The sequence below is a fragment of the Micropterus dolomieu genome, linkage group LG18, assembly GCF_021292245.1.
Source record: "Micropterus dolomieu isolate WLL.071019.BEF.003 ecotype Adirondacks linkage group LG18, ASM2129224v1, whole genome shotgun sequence".
NCBI lineage: Eukaryota > Metazoa > Chordata > Actinopteri > Centrarchiformes > Centrarchidae > Micropterus > Micropterus dolomieu.
In genome coordinates, this window is record NC_060167.1 from 8741423 (window position 1) to 8764011 (window position 22589).

A 22589-nucleotide genomic window follows, 5' to 3' on the forward strand; every position below is an offset into this window, starting at 1 on the left:
GTATTTCTGACTGGTGCTAGAAAAGTGCCACTGCAGCTGTCTAATTAAGGTTTAGCCCTGATTTGTTAGATTAGGTTCAAAGGAGCACTCCACCAATTTTACTTGTATTGTACTACTAACAATAGTTCACACCCACAATATTCACTTTATGCAAAAAGCACATCTTTTCATTTGCCCTGTGACCAAAAAATGGCATTCGATTCTGTATAAATGAGAAAAAATATTCTTGAGGTGAGGCTCCGTAAGAAAGGCAATGAGTAGTGTATTTGCATTTATCAGAGAGCAAAGCAATTAACTTATAATTTAAAGATCTAAAGAGCATAAAGAAGTGATGCAGGTGTGTGTTACCTGTTCTTGCAGTGACATTTGTAGGCAGAGCAGCAGCGGAAGCAGCAGCAGCATGGCTAAAACTGTCACATCCAGGGAGGAAAATAAATCCACCAACCAGGCGTCCTCCTCAATCAGTTGACAAAATCAGTAGAGAATGTGTTCTGGCTGTGTTGGATCTGCACATCAGCCTTTTCCTCTCGCATGTAGTCTGAACCTCAAACACAACCTGCTGTACTAGCTACAGGAAAAACATAGATAGAAACATCCTCTCTGCAGGGAAAACAAAACTATTAGAAAACAATAGACTTTTCCTGCAGTAATAGGTGTAGGAAAACTCAAAGCAACCTGACGTTCACAGATGCAAAAACTGTAGTATTTAAAATACAAAAAATAAAAACTAGTGTGGATCCAGGCAGTTTTGGGATTATCAGCAGTATGCTTTGCGCATTTTAAGCATGAAGGCAACAATCCTTGTTATGTGGAAACTAACTACAACTAACACATTACAACTAAAACATAAACTCTCAGCGCAGTGTCCCACGAGGCGGAGAGCAGACAGAGAGGCTGGAGCGACTGCTGGCGATACGTCTTTTCCTCTTTATTCTAGGAAGAGAAAGAGAGAAAAAACAACAACAGAAACTGGCAGAGTAGGAACCTCCCAGCAGAGGTCATCTCCTCCTACTACTCCCCTGGTAGTAATGGCAGAAATCCTAGTAGTTTAAGTATAAGTACTAGTAATGTTGCAACAGTAGCAAATGTTAATGGTAACACTTGTTTTATTCAGAATAGTAACTGCAGTGTACTGTGACAGCAAAAGTGAACATTTAGTGATACACACCACTTCCTTCTCTCCCTTTCCAATGTCGGGAGCTCTGGACTCTGTGGTGAATATTGAACTACAGAACCTACAGACCAACCAAACAAAATCATGAGATAATTAACAAATAAGGAAAGAGGAACACATATAAATTGCACATTGTAACACTGTTGTATATATTTTCATATATTTATATTTAATCCAGCCCACTAATATAAGGTTAGAGACTGAATATTAATAACATTTCCCAGTATAACACATAACGGTTCAACACCATTACAGCCTCCAAAATGACCATAACATTGAATCGACACCTCTCTAAAACATGAACATTATAACCTTTGTGAAAGTATCATTTACCGCAGGACTATTGTATTAGACCAAGGTTTTTTAGATTTTTAGTAACATACAAGCACATGCAGGTTAAAAGTATCAACTGATGTATCAGCTCAGCTAAATTTAGGAAAACAATTTAAAAAAGTAATAATTAAAACACCTATATTGACATGCTTACACACGCTGTAGGTGTCAGCCAAACCGCATAATACCTGGGACCTGGCTAATGTGAGACAGCTTTAATGTTTATTTGTTTTTTTTAACAAGTCAAAATGTTCAAATATCTGAGAAAGGTCTACAACAGTTGTACGCTGGTGGCTGTATTAAATAATTAAAAGTAAAAACACTACACAATGTAAAGGTGTAACAGTATTTTTTGATACTGAAGTACCAAGAGTTGGTACATTATCACTGTGAAGAATGATTTGTTTCGGTGTGTTGTAGCGGTGCATTCTTGTCTAACTACATTATACAACTTGGCAGGTTAAACACTAATAATTTGTCATATTCTCATTGTCATACGTCTTAAATTGTGATGATTTTCTGCTTTCAGGTCTGTTGAGGGATCTCACGCTCCTCTACAGTTTGAGTAAATTCTTAAAAACTTTCACAACTTCAAAACTATATCGACGTACAGTGAGAAAAGTACTAAGTTACCACATACCTCTGCAGCAGTAGCACAAAAGGACTTAAACTGACCCTGCAGACAAAATTCATAGAAAATGTACCAACCTATGGCTTTAATCACTCTGGTTTATCCATTTAAAACTTTTTTGAAAACACATTAAGAATTATGTATAATGTATATCTTTTTAAGATTTAAACTATTAATTTGACATGTTTCTGAGGACATTTCTACATGTTTTATATTGATTTTATTACATAGCTTTGGATTTACTATAACCCTGGATTCAAGTAACAATTGCTGGATTATTGAATGTTTTATATTTACCAAATTTTACACATTTTTTGCTCATCTTTGTCTTTCTCTTCCAAGGTCTCCTACTGCACATCAGGTTGTCTGAGGCCAGGGATATCTCTGAGCTGTTATGTAGTTATGAGTTGTTATTTTAGAGACTTTGGGCTGTTCAGGAACTGTTGCTGTTGTAAACCCATTGAGACAATGGAAGTGATTTTGGATGAGTCAAATAAAGTGGATATGTGGATTGAAACTAACTCTGATAGAAAACTACGAGGTCTGTCTTAGAGTAAAGAGAGAGGTTGTGAAAAATCCTCTCTCTTCCTGACAGGAAGTTTGGGGCGGATTTCCCCTCCTGGTCGTCCCAGTGGGGTGGTGTGATTTGGGCGGATTTCCTCGTCAGCTGACACAACTCCTCGTGTGCTTCTCAGAATGAAAAGGAAAAAAGGCGAAAGCTGAGTTTCTTTCCTGTTTTAATTTAGTTTGACTTGACGATCAACTGACAGATGCAGGCAGGTCAGTCTAACCAGAGAGAGGGTCAAAGGCCAAACTGCAAGCAGACAGAACAATAGCAGGATGCAGGCAGGCAATAAACTGCTCCTGTACTCTGGGGGGGTTACTGCCTTGCTTACTGGCTCTTCAGCAGTTCATCTTTTCCTGACGGATTTCCAGATACAGTTGGGAGATTTTAACCAGCAACCTTCCAGCCACAAATTCTACCAATTTTCAAAATTTCATTGATCATTTGATTGCATCAAAGTGAAGCAAATTTTCATCTTTTATCCAACCAAATGTGACTGCTGAAGTGTTTTTTTAATAGACATTAACTGTAGCTAGCTAGCAATTATGCACTGATTATGTATGTGTTGCATTTCTGTTATTTTCAGCCAATTTCTCTCAACTCGCACGGCCACATCATTGCCACAATGCGTGCCACCCAGGTGAAATTGCATCTACTCCTGTCTACATTGACTTTGCTTCGCATTCAGTCTAAATACACTTTCTGAAAAAAATATTGCTATTTAAATCAGTTTAAAATAAATCATAGTTGGAATAACATGGTCCACTGGCAGATGTTAAACCGACATAAAATGAGCCTGATGGTTGTTGAAGTTATGGCCATGAAAAAGCAGTGTATGTAATTTAATCCTACATGTTATATGATGATACTGACCGCCAGCAGCATACCAACATGTACCCTGTCTCTGCTGATTGATGAAGCGAAGCAGGTTGCTGCCTGGCTAGTGCGTAGGTGGGATACTACATGGGAAAAACAAGGTTGCTGCTGGAAGAGGTGTTGGTGGGCTAGTAGGGTCCTCTGGTGCTAGATAAAAAATCCCAGTGCAGTGACGGGGTATCTCTTTGGATGAGGCCAAGTTCATGACTCATTGTGGACATTAAAGATCCCATGGCACTTAATGCAAAGAGCAGGGTTTTCCCAAGTGTCCTGGGAAAATTCCTAATGTGGCACTTTCCATCTGGCCATCTAATCATCCCCCAGTGTAATTGGCTGGATGTTTTCCTTCCTCTCCACCTCAAGCTGATGTGTGGTCAAGCGGGAAGCTTCTGGTCAACTGATGAGAACGCGTAAGTCCCTCAAACCTGCATTCTAACAGCCAGCAGGGGGCGACTCTTCTGGTAAAATGACCCTACTTCTCAGCTGATTTATTACCTCAGTGAACACTTTCCTCATGAGTTTATGTTCTCAATCGCTATTTTCATGTCTTCTTCAAAACAACGGCCAAACTCGGCGCTTCAAAACATCAGTCCACAAACCAACGGATGACGTCACGATGACTACGTCCACTTCTTATATACAGTCTGTGTGTGTGGTGAGTATTCTGGCTCAAAATGGCTGCTGTGCATCAACCAAGAGGGTGCCACACATTGGTGTTAGTTGAGATGAACGCCCCCCCCTCACTTGCTGGAGCGCTTTCAGTATCTAAGATAAAGCGCTAAACAAATGTAATCCATTATTATTATTACCAAATTTATCACAATTCATTTTGAGGGGGGCATCAAATGTCTTACTAAAGTCATCAGGATTCATATTCTGGGAACCATGAATGTCTGTACAAAATATCACTACAATCCTTCTGATAGATTTAGAAATATTTCAGATATTATCGATCAAAAAGCCACGCTGTTAAAATCCAAACAAAATCAAAAGCCTAGGTGGAATTTGGTGGCCCTGCTGCCAAATTTGTCATGCAATAAGGCCTTTAAAAGGCCCACATACACATTTATAATGAGAGGACAGACTGACAGAAAAAGGGGTTATTGTTGGACCACACGACTTAATTCGGTGCTCAAGATACTACCACATGCACTGTCTGCATCACTCTGGATGTTTTTTGTTCTGACTTCTGTCATGTGGTCTCATATCTGCGATGCCTTGAGACTGCTTGATAAAAAAAGATAAATTAAAACATTGTGCGAAAGACGCCGTGGTAATTGTTATCTCCGAATGTTGTATAATGGCACCAATAGACACACACTGTCACTCACTGCTGACTCCTGAAAAAGTGGGAAAAACACGAGAAAAGAAGTAGAGAGACAGAGGGGCCTGAGCCAGAGGTCGTGGATGTCTCTCAGCCCACGTCACGGGGACCATCTCAACCTCAACAAATGCCTCCAATCAGCACTCTGAGCCGGAAAACAGCCAAACAGACAAGACCATGAAAGATAAGAGGAAGTGAGAAATGATTTACTATCAGTGTCACCACCGCCTGGCTTTCCCTGGTGTATTTCTGCTCCATCAAAGGACACTTTAACTGGATTCAACAGAATATCTGAAACACCTCGTAGTACCATGAATACATATACTTTATTAATGTTTCAGTCCAATCACGCTCACAATTTGGGGAATGAACGATTTCTTTTCTTTAACTAATCTCCTTCAAATCATGTGTAAAGCATTCATTGCCATTTATATGCTAATGCATTTTATCTAAATATACTAAATATATTTTATTAAATGCTGTACACCTATCTTAGTGTACTACTTTGACAGCAAGCACAAAATTAAACTGAAGTACTGTGCTGTTTAGCACAAAAAAGAGATGACTCATGTATCCAAAATAACATGACACAGGTTCAATTTATAACTCATTCATTTTCTACTGAGAACTTAAAATTGTTCATTGATTGTGTCACATCTAATTATAGCTGCTAAACTGAATGGTCAGCTAGCATTAACCAAAGTTAAAGCTGTTAAACTTAAAGCCGGGGTAGGCAATTTATTTCAGAAGCAGTTTTGTTTTTTATTGATATTCTCTTTACATCAGCAATGGATAAATCAAATGGTCTCACAGAAAAATAAGAAAAGAATCAGGGATCTGTGGCTGCTGCAGGACTGTAATAAGCACGGCCAATTGGCTGGTTATCAGTTGGATGCTTTCAAAATCTACTTGTCTCTTGCTTGTTCTCCATAGTTTCCTACCCCAGCTTTAACTGTTGGCTAACCTGAACCAACGTTTCATCTGCTAAACTGGACCATTAGCTGACTGGAATCAAAATTGTTTTTTAGTTTTTTTTAATATACTTCACCGTTAACCAACTTAAACCATAGCTTTAGTTTTAGCTGCTAAATCTAACTGTTAGCGAACCTGAATGAATGGTTTTCTGTTCCAAACAACCTGACCAACATATTGGGTGCTAAACTTAAGGATTCACTTGCCTTACCAAATATTAACTGAAAATTGGACCAAATCTTAAGCTGCTAAGCAGGACCATTTATGTTAGCTAACGTGAACTGAGTTGTTAGATAACCATGATTAAATATTTGCTGCTAACCTGGATCGTTGGCTAACCTGTAATAAACTGTTATAGGTAGGGTCTGAAATGTACTGTTTTTCACTGCCTACCGCTATTGCAGGCAAGTAAAAACAATTTCTCCGCCACTCAGAAATTTCATCTGCCACTTTAGAAATGTATGTGCTAAATGAAGGAATGATATTCAGCTAATTTAGGTATCATTTAATGTAGATAATATTGTCATTCAATGATTAGTATATTTACGCAGTAAAAACATTACATTTATGAGTAAAGCACTCCTGTGGTTTGAATCCTACCTCTCAGGGAGTTCCTACAATGTTTTGTGGCAAGTACTATTATCCTCCTCCCACTGCCTCTCCACAGGGGTGCCCCAAGGCTCAGTGCTAGGGCCTCTTCTCTTCTCAATTTACACCACCTCACTGTGGCCGATCATTCACTCGCACAGCTTCTCTTACCACTGCTACGCAGACAATACGCAACTCTACCTATCCTTCCCACCAGACGACCCCACCGTCTCGGCGCAGATCACGGACTGTCCCTCTGACATATCTGGATGGATGAAGGCTTGCCACCTTCAACTAAACCTTTCTAAGACTGAACTCTTGGTCATTCCAGCCAAGCAATATATCCACCATAACACCACACTACAAATTGACTCAACCATCACTCCAACCAGGGTAGTGAAAAACTTGGGTGTCATGATTGATGACCAGCTGTCCTTTTCAGACCATGTTGCTGCTGTCTCTCGGTCGTGCCGCTTTGCTCTATACAACATTAGAAAAATCAGGCCCTACCTCACTCGCCACCCAGCTACTGGTACAGGCCATGGTTATGCATTGCCCTCCTAGCAGGTCTTCCAGCTTGTGCAGTGAAACCCCTACAAATGATTCACAATGCAGAAGCATGTATGTTTTTGATCAGCCCAAATGGACTCATGTCACTCGATTACTGTGACCTCCAATGGCTACCCACAGCCTCCAGAATAAGATTCAAGTCACTAATGCTTGCATACAGAGCGACTACTGGGTCTGCACCTATCTACCTACCTCCATAATACAAGCTTACATCAATTCTCGGCCACTACGCTCCTCCAACGAACGCCGCCTGGCTCTGCCATCCCTTCACACTAAGCAGTCTCAGTCATGGCTGTTCTCATCTGTGACACCACGATGGTGGAACGAGCTACCACAGGCCATCAGAGCAGGGGCGTCCCTCTCTAACTTCTAACCTCTAACATGCACTTCCTGTGCTCTTCTTCTTCCATCCCCTTACAATTATATTGATTGCACTTTTTTAACTCTTACTTCTTTCCCTAGGTATTTACCCCATTGATGTAAATGTGCTATTAGCTCTTACTAGTATTTATTGTTGCTCTTACTAGTATATGTTGTGAGTTGTAGATCTCGTGCTGTATTTGATGCTTTGTTGATGCTTGTATGTTGTTTCTCAAATGTAAGTCACTTATGGGGGTATTTGTTTCTATATATTATTTGTGTGAACAGATGAGCGATCTGTTAGGAAGATATTCACAAATGTGGTTCATTTATTTGTTAACTATTAAATATATTCACAGATATTTTTATTATTTGTGGAATTTATGTATTTGCAGATCTGTTTTCTATTTGCAAAATATTTTTGTGAGTTTACAAATCTTCATTTTGTGTTTGTGCAAAGTGTTTTATATTACACATTTGCACACAGATTGCTCATCTGTTCACAGAAATAATATTGAAACATAAATACCCCCATAGTCGCTTTGGATAAAAGCGTCTTCCAAATTAGTAAATGTGAATGTAAATGTGAATGTAAATGTTCACATGTGCAAAGGACCCATGTCAGTGCATGACAATCACTCCACATTACTTAACAATCACTAACAACCAGGTATTTAAACTGTATCTGAACAAAAACCTCCTCTTCTGGATCCCAGCAAGTAAATAATTAATTCTCATTTTGAGAAATACAAAAAATTGACCAACGAAAAATAAAACCACGGTACGCCTCTTGCGTTTAAGACGACGATTGTACTGATTCTCAGACCAAACCGGTGTTTGTTCCTGTAGTCTGGCAGGTGCCTAGTAAAGCTAATCGTGTGTCACTCAGGACGGACTGGGCCTTTTCCACTGGTGAGTTTGGTCTGCCACAGATATTCCCTGAGCTCACTGGTGTGTGTTGTATGGGTTAGGGTTTGGTGTAAACTTTTTTTTCTGCTAACTTGGACTTTTACCTGTACCAAACAACTACAGTTGTTAAAATGAGAACCTTTTTACCTGCTAACCCAAACTGTTAAGTTATAGCTAACCTGAATCAAGGAAATTGCTGCTGAAGTGGACCGTTAGCAAACACAAACCAAAGATTTTGCTACTAAATGTAGTTTATAGCTAACCTGAGGAAGAGTTGTCGAAAGTCTGGTGGGGGAAAAAAAAAAAATGAACCAAACTGTGATCACAACTCATAGGGTTCAGGTTTGGTAAAATTACCCAACTGCTGTACCAGTATCTTTATATGGAGGCCATTTCATATTAGAAAGCACATATAGTTATGTAGTGATAACATTTATAGACATTCATAGCATACATGAGCCGATTGTTTTCATTCAAGCGAGTGCAGTACGTCATGAGAAAAAAATCCAAATTGCAATGTGAAGAAATCCGCTTAAAAATTCCTGCTTCCACATTATAATTTAATCAATTGATCGGTAGTCAATTGCGGAATTTTCCACCAAATTATATTGAGAAGTTTGATAGATATGCTGTTCACAAATTCATGGGATAAAAAAATATAACCACCTTGGCAGAGGTGATAAACACTGTAAACACTGACACTGTATGTCATCTTGGCACACTGACTGTCACACTTTGTTCCAAACACAAATCCTGTTTGGATCCAAACTGTCCATGTGATGAAGTTTCAGACAACTGGATTTATTTCTTTATTACAGTTTTTCTTCACATGAAAGCATAGCCTGAAAACTGAAATTCTTTCCTATTTGCCAGTTGACCTACTGGAACCAACAGAACGCCAATCAGAGGTCAGTTAGCCAGTTTTGCTGATCAGACACTTCCTGGTACAGTATATCTGCGTTAAAGTGTCCCTAAAAAGGAAATCAGCTGAATTTCATGAGGAGCTCCTCCTCCGACAGGAAATAGAGGAAGTTGAATGAGTTGAAAGGTGGTGGTGCGTTTTGTGCTGCTGAACTGCCAAGTCATCAAAACCTCAATGAGCAGAGGGAGAGAGAAACTGCTGATGGGAACTTTCAGTAAATTCTTTTCATGTTTTTGAGATGTCTTTGTCTCCTCTGGAAAACAAGTGGTCCTCAACATAGCCATTGACAGGAGGGAGCTTAGACATATTGAAGTTATGAGCCCCCCCACCCCACCCCCAATAAACTCCTCTTAAAATTGTGTTAATGACTTAGATGTTTCATATATTTGGTTTTTAGGAAGCTGTTCATTTGTATTTTCTGCAAGTTTCCACTGATAAGAGCTAAATGCAACACTAACTGCAATGTAACTAGAACTTTGTCCATATCAACCTTTCTATAATTAATACCAAATTACGTAGGTCTTTCCAGGAACCTTGCTTGTAAATTATTAGGGAAATCATAAACCCAATCCTATTTCATCAGACCACTATTTTATAACTCAGTTCCTATTCCTGGACTACACACCATTATGCAAACATTCCTACACTAGATGTCTGTCTGACAGTGCTGTAACTAAATTTAAGGAAATGATTCCATTTGCTTTTAATTCAATACCAAGTCTGGCATAGTCCGACACTGCACAGTGCATGGTTTATAATAATGTGGGACCGGATTTTACATATTTGAAAATTTATCTTCATCTTCTGTCGCGACAATCACAAGATAAACAGTGGACATATGGCGTTCATGTTACAAATATATCGACAAGGAATGAGTGCTTGCACTTATTAGATTAGGGACATTGAGTTGCAGTCCAGCAAAAGTTGAGTCAACTATTTATTAGGGCTGGGCACGTTAATGCGTTATTATAGCGTCAATGCATTAATTAATTAATTAACGCAGTTACTATTATTACTTTGAAAGTCTGTTGTTCACTGGTTCTGAATACACATACAATCAAACCGCGGGTCACAGGAGGGGCAGGATGTTGATCGCAAATCAAATCGTAATCGCAATACCTGCCAGAAAAATTGGAATTAAGATTTTTTTTCTACAAATCGTTCAGCCCTAAATAATATCTTGCGCGCACAAGATAATTATGTAGTTATTATCTTGATAATTATGGTTTGCAAACACTTAAACAAATAAGGTGCTTTTTACCAGCAGTATTCCCTTTACACAGTAGCAATAAAATATTTCTTGTAAATGTCAACTTAAATATTAATGTAATCAAACCAAATATAAAACCAAAGCTACCTTTTATAGCTTGTTAAGTCAAGAGCCACGATCATAACAGGCACCTTCTGAGCAACAAGTTAACACATATATAAATCTGTTTTCTTGTTTTTTCTCCGAACAGGTATCAGCAGAAATATTTTCTTTTATCAGGGTGCAGCATAAACAGTCTCTGTTCAGTAACAAGTGTCCCTGTTGGAGTGAGGTGAAGTGGTCGCCTCCTTGCTGTTTGTGAGTTTCCAGAATCTATTACTGTTTTCTAAATAGGACATTTTAACTTAAATTAAATAGGCTACAGCTGTGTAGCACACAGAAGCCGTTTCCAAGGTTACTCTCCATAGAACTCCGGCCGTTTACTCGCGGAGCGCTTGTCTGTGTTGGCTCGGCTGACGCCATTATCACACACGTTTCAATCTATTTTCATTTGTTGCTGCGAAATGTACACGCCCTGTGCCCGCTCTGATTGATCAGTAGGACCGTAACAGGAGGTACATGGCGCTTATGATTGGCGAGCAGGTCTGTCACACAAGGATGACAACAGCATGAATCTGTAACTGCATGACAGTTTAAAACGGGTCAGATGTGCTGTATAATTAAACTACATTTTAAGTGCCCGTGATTAGCTAATCACATTCTTTCAAATCACAATTTCGATTTGAAAACAATTAATCTTTCAGCCTTAATATTTTTTATCATATATACACCAATACATAGATATACAGTGTTATTCTGTACCTTTTACGTTAGCACCCTTTCTGCATCAATGCAGCCCCCTCATTTAAGTGAATGAGAGGGCTGCGTTTTTCAGCAGAGCTACAGAGAGTCAGGCAGAATGTGGCCCAAACAGAAATTCCTGGCTCCTATTTAATTGTTTCATCAGAAAGTCTTCCTAAACAAAGCAAGAATTAGGCAGGTCACTGTTGTTATAATGATCTGTTCACTTCACAACCATAAAGAATATAAGAAACTTAATTTGTATTGAAATGGGGACTTATAATCTTACATTTTTCTTCCACCTGTTAGTTTTAGCTGTCATTTTCACAGAAACATGGACTGACTCACATAATGTTGGTCCAACACTCGTGGTTTTCTGGTTTAATTGCTGCATTAGCAGAAAAGTGCACAGACTGTGGTTAAATTTTGCTGAGTCCTGGTTTGATTCGAAGAACCAAACTGCTGTTGCTTATTCCAAACAGGAATCGGTGTTACATGTGGAGTTGTCATTTTCACTTTAATTCAGTGGCATTCCATTAACATGTAACTTAAACAGTGGTGAAGGTCAGGGCAGTCCAACATAAGCTGGCTTCCCATTTGTCGATAATAATGTATGAAAAAACATAACATATAATAAAACAAAACAAAAAGAAAATATAAAAAAAATAATACTAAATACGATATTTCAGAGTTCATGTTGGAAATATCATCAGGAGCTTCATATTTAGTACAAAATCTGCTTCAGGATGGAAAACATCCGTCTGTCCAAAAGCAACAATTATATTAATATAATATTAATAACAATATACAGGTCAATAATACTGCTAATCAATTACAATGTGCAAGGAATAAAAAGAGGGAAGATTGTGCCAAGCAGCGGCGTGTGTGTGCGCTACTTAAAACAACATTTTGGGATATCATCTTGTCCGCACCTCCAGAATGAGCAAATGTAAAACTGGAATTGTATAAAAGTGATTTTTGGTTTACCTAAATAACAATAACAAAATTTAAATCAGACAGCTTTAAAGTTGTAGGAATGTGGTCTTTTTTCTATTTCGATGGAGCTACGCTAGCAGTTTCCCCCTTCTTCCAGTCTTTGTGCTAAGCTAGGCTTACATGTCCTGGACCTTTCTTTGTACGGGACACAGAGATGAAAGTGATGTACTTCCAATCTTTTAATCTGACTCTGGAGAGAACAGAGAACAAGAGGATTTACCAGAAATGACAAACTGTTCCTTTAAGGTAATGTTGATTAAAATCTAGTTGAAATCCTGTGGACTGTCTGCAGCGCCCCCTGATGTGCAAAACCAGTCTGTCAATCAAGTCATCCAAACAAAGCAGTAAATCTGCTCCGTGTGAGAGATTTGAGGTTGTGCCAGAAACTCCCACTATTTCAGTTCCATGCGAGGTCACAGTCTCCACCTAATGTCTGCAATAGCAGTCTGGTGTCTGTTCAGTTTTTTTCTGTGGCAGGTGTGTGGTCAGAGCCACACCCCTTCCAGTCCATAAGAAGTAAGACTAAAAGGCCCCAGGATGCTTCAAACTAAGCTCTTGTTGGATGACCGAACAACGTCTTAAAATACCAGCACCCAAACCTTTTCAACAGCAGAATCTGCGACTGACAATTCTGGTAACTTTCCGAAACCAACAATTACGCCCAGTTAATGCAGTGACTGGCCAGGTGTGAAAGTAAGCACTGTTTTAAATAATCCCTCAAGCTTTCTTTTTCAAAATTACACTTTTCATGTGAACAACCGAGTTAACATTGTGCGCAGTTATCCCCATTTGAGCAATTCAAGACGTCAAGACTATAAAGACATGCAAAAGAGACAGTTGTTGGAGAGAGAGCGTGGGGGGCAGTGGGATGCAGATAGGAATACGCAATAGGTGTTCATTCACCTGTTTTGGATTTGCTTAAAATTAAAAAAATATTGCTAAAAGGTTTTTTCGCTTGCTGAGGTGGAAAAACTTGGCGTATCGATAAAAGCAAAATGCGACAAAGTGAAGTGCGATGAAAACAGACTTGGCGAATAAACCATGACGCACATAAAGCATTTGATTAAAACGTCCACTGAAGCTCCTCCTGAAGATCCTCCAAAGAGATAAAAAATAGCGGCAAACTAATACATAGCATCTGTCTGAAGTGATGAGGAGAATGTATCCCAAATGAAACAATCAGAAATGCTATATTTCCACTGTTTTCACAAGGTTTGACTGGCGCTCAGTTATATAAGTCATCTTGTTGCGCCCTCTTCTTCTCCAATTGTGAAATGTCACCCATCTCGATGATTGGAGCCACCTACTGTTTATCTTGATGAAAAGGGAACGAGCATTCATTCAAAGTTTGTTTTGTAGAGTTCTTGAAATTCGGTTACAGTTTCCAATTTCCACCTTGAGTGCACCATGATGAATACATTCGAGGTGTCATGTCTTGCACCTCTCTGTGACAATAGGCTTCTGCCGTACAGTGTGACCATTCAGAGCAGCTGGTCGTCAGACAACACTTTGTACAAACTACTCTGTTTGAAGCATACTGAGGCCTTTAACCAGCCAATCAAGCTCCTAGTCTGTATAAACGAACCAATCAGCCAGTGAGCTCCACAGGAAGCTCCCGGCTGCACAGCGCCTCCCACTGGCGAGCGAGGAGTGATATCAGCCTCTCTCTGCTGTCGGCTCCCGGGACAAAGACGCACCACTGGACCTCCCCCTCTGCGCCCCCACTGGCTCCGCCCCCTCTGGAGAGGGCCCCTTCCTCTCCGGCGGCGAAGTGGTCCATGGTGAGGTGGCAGAGCAGGTCAGGGCCAGGCAGGTCATCGAACACCAGGGTCAGAGCCTGAGGGTATGTCTGGTACCCCAACAGGACCCGGTCCAAGTCCCGGATCCTCCGAGCCTCACGCAGCTGGTACCGCTCCCTGCAGGAGGACATGACGAGGATGACTACTACCATCATGTCAACAAGCTTACGTAATGTGTCAACAGCCTCGTGTGGCTGTATTTTAGGTAATCAGATTTGTGTGTGTGTGTGTGTGTGTGTGTGTGTGTGTGTGTGTGTGTGTGTGTGTGTGTGTGTGTGTGTGTGTGTGTTTGTTTTTTAATATTCAAAATTGAAGAAATGGCTTGGCACACACCAAAAGCAGCTCTGGACCAAGAAAAAAAAAAAGCTCTTTTTAAACATTTTCTGCAAGTGGAATGGGAAGCAGAGCGTTGTGCAGCTGCTTCATCATGATGTGACACCACTCATGAACATGAAGAAGTCTTTATGAATGTTTATGACTGTTGTCATTAAGTGCCATTTGGTCAATTATGTCTTTTTTAGTGCCAAGTTGACATTGAGATGTCTTTGACATTAACCAAGACAGCATAACGTGTCATAAACATGCAATAGCAGGATGATTTATCTGAAGAAACCATTTTGGCTTTAACATTAAATTATACTATCATACTGTGTGTGGTTAGTTTTGACATGGGCTGTCATGACACCATTTTAATTGTGTCATAAAAGTTCTCATTAAGTTTTATCATACTGTGAAATGCTTTTATAACTGTGTCATGAATACCGTTGATTCTTTCACATTGCCTGCATAAAACAACCAGCATCCAAGTGAATAATTATATACTTTTGACTTTTTATTTATTTTTTTAAAGATATTTCTGGGGCTTTTTTGTACCTTTATTAAGATAAGACAGTTGAAATACAGGAAATGGTGGGACTTGAACCTGGGGCTGCTGCAGCAAGGACTCAGTCTTTGTATATAGGGCGCACGCTCTTGCGGTGACCTAACTAGTGCCCTGGGTACCTGATTTTCTTCTGATAAAAAAAATAATAATAATTAAACCTGTAATAACTTTTTGGCCACTTGGGGGCACCAAAACAATTTGTGAACACCATTGACACATCATGACCTTTTAAGTTGATATGTTGAAACAGTTAGCATCAACAGTTACAAATAACATTTTCATTCATTTGGAGTTGTGTTTGTAGCCAACAGATGATTTAAAGTCCAATATTCACTCTCTTTTAGCTGTTTTTGGTCTCTACATTCTTCTGAGTGAAATGTCGGACTCTTTAGCTGCTGTGTTGTTGTTGTGATGTTAGCTATAGCAGCAGGAGAGTTATGAGTATTGCAATCTGGAGCTGCTGTGCTGCTCTGGGACCGTCTCGTCCTCTAATGCTGGCTTTGCAGCAGCACGTAGTGACAGTTTTCTAACCCACAACAACAAAATGTTAGTTATTACTTGCTGTGTCGTTGTTTGCTCTGTATCACGATATTTGTCATGGTATTAAAGAGGTGGTATTATGCTCATTTTCAGGTTCAAATCCTATTTAGGGGTTGTACCAGAACAGGTTTACATGGCTTAATTTTCAAAAAACACCATATTTTTCTGTCATACTGCACATTTCTGCAGCTCCTCTTTTCACCCTCTTTTCACCCTTTTGAACGCTTCGTTTCATCTATAGAGTGATGTGTCTTGTCTCTAAATGATCTTTTTGGGAGTTGCACATGCACATTTCCTAGTTAAGGACTACTTGCCAATCAGAAGCAGAGAAGGGCGGGTCAGTGAGAAGCTGGGAAACAGCTTTGGTTCAGCTTAACATGTTGCCAACCAGCTTGGCAACATAGACTGCAGCAAGAGTTTCAGAGCGGTGAGTTATTAATCTGTAACAAATGTATCTTTCATCCATAAAGTTTTAACTGAGCTCTGTCTATACATCACAGTAACAACTTTATGTCCATTGACTGCCTGGAGGGTAGCTAGTGTTTGGAAGGGAGAGGAGGTGTGTACTGCAGTGCTCCACTGGTGTTTTTGAGGGCATGTCGGACTAGCCGCTTGGCGAGCGTTATATGAGGTGCATTTAGCTTTCATTCCTGTCACAGGGCATAAAAAAAAAAGCATAATAACACCTCTTTAAATTTCTCCAGAATTGCTTACCCCCACCTTTATGATGCAGAGAAATAATGAATTTACAAAAAATGTTCTATATCTGGATATTTATCATTATCGGGATATGACACTTAAGTCATATCACACAGCCCTATGTTGGATTGTAACTCCTCCTGGACAACATAGCAAGTCCGTAACCCGCTGAGCAACACAAACAAACAGCACCCAGCAGTTTCAGCTAATGATCTCCACACTAAGAGTGAGTGAAGATCTGCTCTGCCTCCGGGCTGACAAAACTGTCACTGCTTCTGTTTCAGGACCATTTCTCTCAGGTGGATCTCTCAAGTGCTGTCGTTTGTTAAAAACTAGATCAAGAATTTCAAATGTTTTGTGTGTGAGGAATATATCAAGGGGCTGTTTTAGATCTGGTTCATATTTTCATCCTGTAATAGATCCACCCATATCTGATCAGTGAATAAAAAAAGTCATGTTTTGTGCTCATTAGTAGCGGTTTCCCTAGTTGGAAAAACTACTGAGCAAATCAGAGCTTTGTAGGTAAGATCATGAATGAGGACATCAGCTTACTTTGCCAGAGCCAGACAATTCTCACTAAAATGTGGATGAAATGCTGTACATGTTGTTAGAAGTCGACTTACAGAATTAACAACTCCACACATTTTTTGATGACTAAGAAATATGCTCCAAATGCTCCACTCTAATGAAAATAACTTCAACGGGACAGAAACGTCAGTCACCACTGATTGGTTAGAGCTTATTAATCCCCCTACCAAAAAGAACATGAACACAAAGTCAGAAGACAACACACCCCGGCAGCTGCTGTGTCATTCATCATAAACATAAATTCATCATGGCTTTAAAATTTCATACAATAAGGCCCAAACAAAGAAGCGCTTAACGCAAAATAGGTTAATAACCTGAGGTTAGTAAACATGTTGAACTCAGCATTGGCCATCTAACGTTAGCGTGCTTTTTGCTTTAGCTACGACCTACCGGAGGTAAACTCCGACTGTCGTTCGTTACGAAAAGACGAATGACCGTTTATATACTTGCCAAACTTGTGGTGGTCGATTAACGTAATCATTTACTGGCTGGCTGCCATCACGTTAATTTTAACATTGGCTGCAAACAGGTTACAGTTTATTGTTGATCATGTAACGTTACAGTTTTATTTAGTCATAACGTTGCACTGGTTTGATAGTCTGGGGGATATGTTGACTTACAGTAGTTTATAAGCGGTCATTAGTTGTAGACACATTGGCACACACACACATGGCTGTGCTCTGTGAAAAACAGGTTACAGGTTTATTGTTGATCATGTAACGTTGCAGTTTTAACATTAATTAATGTTACACTGGGTTTGAGAGGGTGTGTTGACTTACAGTAGGCTAGTTATTAAGCTGTTATTAAATGCATTGCACATTACATGGTTGTGCTCTGTAAGTGAAAAACAGGTTGTTTCTCAGACTACAACGAGGACCACAATGGAAATAAGTTTGTAACTTTCTTGTGTTATCCTCAACAGTTTTGATAAATGTATAATGTCACTGTGATGGCATCTTTTCATGCATTTATTTTTGTTATGGTCTAATAAATCAAAGGTTACAGTTACAGAATCCCATATAGCTATGCAGTGTTATAAGCTGCCTGGTTTGAACGCAGCAGGTGATACAACATTCATTATAACCACAAGTGACTTGAGACTTGACTTGGACTCTAGCTCAAAGACTTGTGAGCATCTCTGGTATTAACAGTCAGTACTTAAGTGTTTAGACATCCCTTTGGATTATATCTCACACACTAAGCCCTGATCGATCAAAACATGTCTGTGAGTTGTTGGTGAGTTACTAGTGAGTCAGTAATAAAAGACATAGTCTCCTGTTCCTTTTCACAACGAAGGATTCAATGTTCCGCCTCTCTGCTTTCAGGCCTCTGTGAATTTTCAGCAGTTTCTCTGCCTCTTGTTTCCTGTGACACTGTCAGTATCTGTGACTGAATGGTCTACACATCACACATGGTACCTTGCCTGCCACTCAGTGTCTCCTCTTCTTCCTCTTTTTGTGCAGCAGACGAGCACTAACATGAAGGAACTGCTTTTTTAAATGTTTTTATTAAAATTTTTTTACTTACTGCCAAATTACAAATGTTTCACTGGTTTTATTGTTTAATGTTTGTAGGCCGTGCCTTCCGAACCTGAGGTATGTCACTGTGAGTAATTCTGCTCTGAAAGTGACTCCCCTGGATAAAGATAGGTAAAGGTTTTGACATGTTGTGGTACAGGAGGGCAGGGCTTCCTGTTTTCTCACCTGGAGGGAGGCTCTTTGGCAAAGTCAGGCAGAGGATAACTGACGTAGTCCTCGTCCAATAGGAACACGTCGGTGCTGGTCAAGATCAAAGTCCTGGGCTGGAGTACAGGAGATGGAGCAGAGCCAGAAACAGAGGGGGAGTGACCTGAAAGAGCAGAGCCCTGGCTGGGCAGGCTGCTGGATATCTGGACCTGGATGAAAGGAATAATAATAATAATAATAATAATAATAATAATAATAATAGAGACTAACTAAACTAAAACTAACCTAAACAGAAGAAAAGACTGGAAATATAAAATCAAGGCAAACCAGCTAAGAAATCATCACTACATACATGGGTTTATAAACCTGCAATAGCTGATTTTTTTGCCACTTGGGGTGGCGGAAAAAACACTGAACACATATTATCACCCCTTAAGTTGATACTGCCCATTCACACATTGAGATCATTTGGAGCAACATTATAATTTATTTTGTTGTGTTTGTGTCCATAATCTCTCTCATTTTAGCTCTGGTTTGGTCTCTAACACCCGAGAAAAGCATCAGCCTTCTTAGCTGCTAAACGTTACACTTTTTTTGCTTGTCGAGAAATCATTTACTTCCAGCACATCAAGTCCTGCAAAAATCACAAAAAAGGAAGTTCTTACCTGGAACACCAGCAGGTACAGCAGTACGTTGAAGGAGCGTGAGGACGAGGACGCTGCGCTGGCCAGAGTCTTCCTCTCTGCTACAATGAAGGTCAGGTCTCCCATTTCCTCCTCACTGGGATAAATAAATTTCACCATACTGCTGTGGACCAGCTCGTAGTTCTGCATCTTACCTTTAGGGGGAGACAAAATCCCATCTTAACACCAGTTCTGTAATTAAAATTAGGCTTTTTCACTCCAATTAAAGTCAGAAAACGTGTTAAAATTTTGCACAGATATAATAAGGGCTGATGAGGTCCATATATCAGGCAAAAGCATCAGTCAAGGACGGACTATAAGGCCGAATTTTTATTTTATTTTATTGAACCAATTTCAACGGCAATTTTTAAATAGAAGGTGTGCTTTTCTGGATATTACTTTTAATAGGTGGGGTCATGTTAGTATTTGAGGACTAGATATTGTTCTCTCTCTGGTCCCCGTGTCAGAGCAAGCCTGCTATGTTCAGAGAGTGTAGCATTATGGGTTGCTTGTAGCCTTAATGTTGCTAGGTTAGCAGATTTCTTCACGTCCGATTCTCAAACTTTTTCACATCAAGGACCCCTTATAACTGACACAAATTATACTATGGACCCCAATTTAACAAGATTTTGTGCTATGGTCTCCTATCTGAAAGCTTTTAGATGTTTTATTACAGAAAGTGTATGAAACCCATGACCCAAAAAGTCATTTGTGTTACTTGATGGAATTATAGTGAAAATAAATGATTCCCCATTGTTCTGGGGATGTTAAAACAGCACTTGAAAGTAAACATGCTTGTTTAGCATTGTTTATTGACCTGACCAACGCGTTTGGCCCTGTTTTGTCTGATCTGTCTGGTCACACTGAACAAGGGGGTCCCACAAGGCTCTATTTTAAGGCCCTTGTTCCTTTTAATCTATATTAATCAAATCTGTGATCATCTTAAATTCTCCTCGTACCATATGTGTGCAGATGATACAATTCTATATTCGTCAGCGCCCTCTCTAGATGCAGTACAATCACCTTACAAAATGCTCTTCGTGATTCAAAATGAGTCCTGAATGCTAGCAAAACCAAAGTTATGTTGTTTTCTCATAATTCTGCTGTAACCATTCCTCCTATTAAAACTCTGGATGGTGATACCATAGAAGTCGTAGACACATACAAATATCTTGGTATTTGGCTGGATAAAGACCTTAATTTTAAACATCACATTACATATTTGATAAAAAAGCTCAAATTTACTCTAGTTTTTTTTTTGTTTAGATTGAAAACATGCTTTTCTATTTCTTCCCGTAAGCGGCTTGTAACAAGTTTGTTTTTATCACAGCTGGACTACGGAGACACCATTTATAGATTTGCTTGTCCCACTACCTCAACTAAACTGGACCCCATTTACCATGCTGCTTTGAGGTATATAACAGGTTCACCCTATAGGACTCACCATTGTACTTTATATACCAGAAAAATGAGTCTGTTGTATTTTGGCCCACGGTCTTGGAATGATCTGCAGCTCAAGCTGAAGTTGGAGTCTCTTATTCCTGTATCCAGTTTTAAACAAAAACTGTCAGAGGTTTTAAACACATCTTGCACCTGTAACATTTAGTCAAATTATGATGTTTAAATTTCATTGTGCTTTTATGTTTTTTTTATCGGATACTTAGTTGTAAATAATTTAATAATACTGTTACTCTTATGAATAATGTTGCTGTACATGCAATGCCTTGTTTGCACCTTGCACTTTGTGCTGTTTCACATCTTGGCCAGGACATCTTTGTAAAAGAGATTAAAAATCTCAATGGATTTCTTTCCTGGTAAAATAAAGGTTAAATTAAAAATAAATTAGGCATTTTTATCCGGTAAACAGACATCTTTTATTTTGTGTGCAAGCCATGTGACCTGCCGAGAATGTTATATATAATTGTAGAGGGAAGTGTGTCGTATGGATGACCACTGGCCAATCGAGTTGTTCAGGTAGGAATTGATCCCAAAACAAATACTAAATTCCCTCTGTGTGACCCCGCATTGGTTACCTGTGTTTGTGCTGGTGAACTGGGAGTAGAAGTCCTGATCTGATGGCTCTGGAGGAGGAAGCTGTTGCTGCAGACTGAGAGCCGACATCAGCTCCCGAAGAAAGATGCTCGTCCCATAACTGTCCCTGCTGAGACAGCACACGATGTGATCGGGCGAACGACCTGCAAACACACAGAAAGAGAAAGAATGAGAGAGAGAGAAAGGATCCATGGACAGGTAAGAGGGTGAGAGTTAAGCAGCAGTTTGGTATAGATTTGTATGACCTCTGCAAACACTGGAGATAAGTGTGTACATCCACTGACCTACAACTCTGAAGTACTGGTCAAACAGTCCCACATTGACAGACAGCAGCTCAGACAGTCTGATGGACAGACAGCAGCACAGACGAACGTCCGGATCTCCAGAGTCCATTATGTCCAAAACTGAGAGACAGAAAGTAAATCGACTAAAAAAAAATATTTTACAAAACTGAAAGTCTACAGACACACTTGTGCCTCTCTGAGTCTATAATGTTCACAACACACCAGAAAACAAACTGTTATATGACTTAATGAGAAACTGCTTCGGTTCACTGACCCGTGACATTTTATTTTGATCCTCATTAACATGGGGAAAATAACAACAAAGATTTCATGTGATTATGGAAATCAAAGTAAGTGAGAATAATATTACATACACTATATGCATATACAGTGGGTACGGAAAGTATTCAGACCCCTTTAAATTTTTCACTCTTTGTTTCATTGCAGCCATTTTCCAAAAATCAAAAAAGTTCATTTTATTTCTCAGTAATGTACACTCAGCACCCCATCTTGACAGAAAAAAAACAGAAATGTAGACATTTTTTGCAAATTTATTAAAAAAGAAAAACTGAAATATCACATGGTCATAAGTATTCAGACCCTTTGCCGTGACACTCATATTTAACTCAGGTGCTGTCTATCTCTTCTGATCATCCTTGAGATGGTTCTACACCTTCATTTGAGTCCAGCTGTGTTTGATTATACTGATTGGACTTGATTAGGAAAGCCACACACCTGTCTATATAAGACCTTACAGCTCACAGTGCATGTCAGAGCAAATGAGAATCATGAGGTCAAAGGAACTGCCTGAAGAGCTCAGAGACAGAATTGTGGCAAGGCACAGATCTGGCCAAGGTTACAAAAAAATTTCTGCTGCACTTGAGGTTCCTAAGAGCACAGTGGCCTCCATAATCCTCAAATGGAAGACGTTTGGGACGACCAGAACCCTTCCTAGAGCTGGCCGTCCGGCCAAACTGAGCTATCGGGGGAGAAGAGCCTTGGTGAGAGAGGTAAAGAAGAACCCAAAGGTCACTGTGGCTGAGCTCCAGAGATGCAGTCGGGAGATGGGAGAAAGTTGTAGTAAGTCAACCATCACTGCAGCAATC

The 22589-nt window shown here is 39.6% G+C and overlaps 2 protein-coding genes across 5 annotated transcripts in view; both read right to left on the reverse strand.

Annotated features, from left to right (window-relative positions):
- Nucleotides 1–934, reverse strand: part of stab1 (stabilin 1) — a 75081-nt gene extending 74147 nt beyond the window's left edge. The window contains exon 1 of the mRNA XM_046075075.1: nucleotides 349–934. Coding sequence (XP_045931031.1) covers nucleotides 349–402 — 54 coding nt within the window. The 5' untranslated portion in view covers nucleotides 403–934. The remainder of the gene's footprint in view (nucleotides 1–348) is intronic.
- A 10692-nt stretch (nucleotides 935–11626) lies between these two features.
- nisch (nischarin) overlaps nucleotides 11627–22589 on the reverse strand; it is a 40708-nt gene continuing 29745 nt past the window's right edge. For 3 of the 4 annotated variants that reach the window (XM_046029241.1, XM_046029243.1, XM_046029242.1), the window contains 5 exons: nucleotides 21484–21603; nucleotides 21181–21342; nucleotides 19130–19302; nucleotides 18483–18673; nucleotides 11627–14186 (listed from right to left, as the gene is read on the reverse strand). In XM_046029241.1, coding sequence (XP_045885197.1) covers nucleotides 13859–14186; nucleotides 18483–18673; nucleotides 19130–19302; nucleotides 21181–21342; nucleotides 21484–21603 — 974 coding nt within the window. In that variant the 3' untranslated portion in view covers nucleotides 11627–13858. Of the gene's footprint in view, nucleotides 14187–18482; nucleotides 18674–19129; nucleotides 19303–20611; nucleotides 20689–20881; nucleotides 20959–21180; nucleotides 21343–21483; nucleotides 21604–22589 lie in introns of those variants that run through there. The other variant, XM_046029244.1, reaches the window with a different exon arrangement.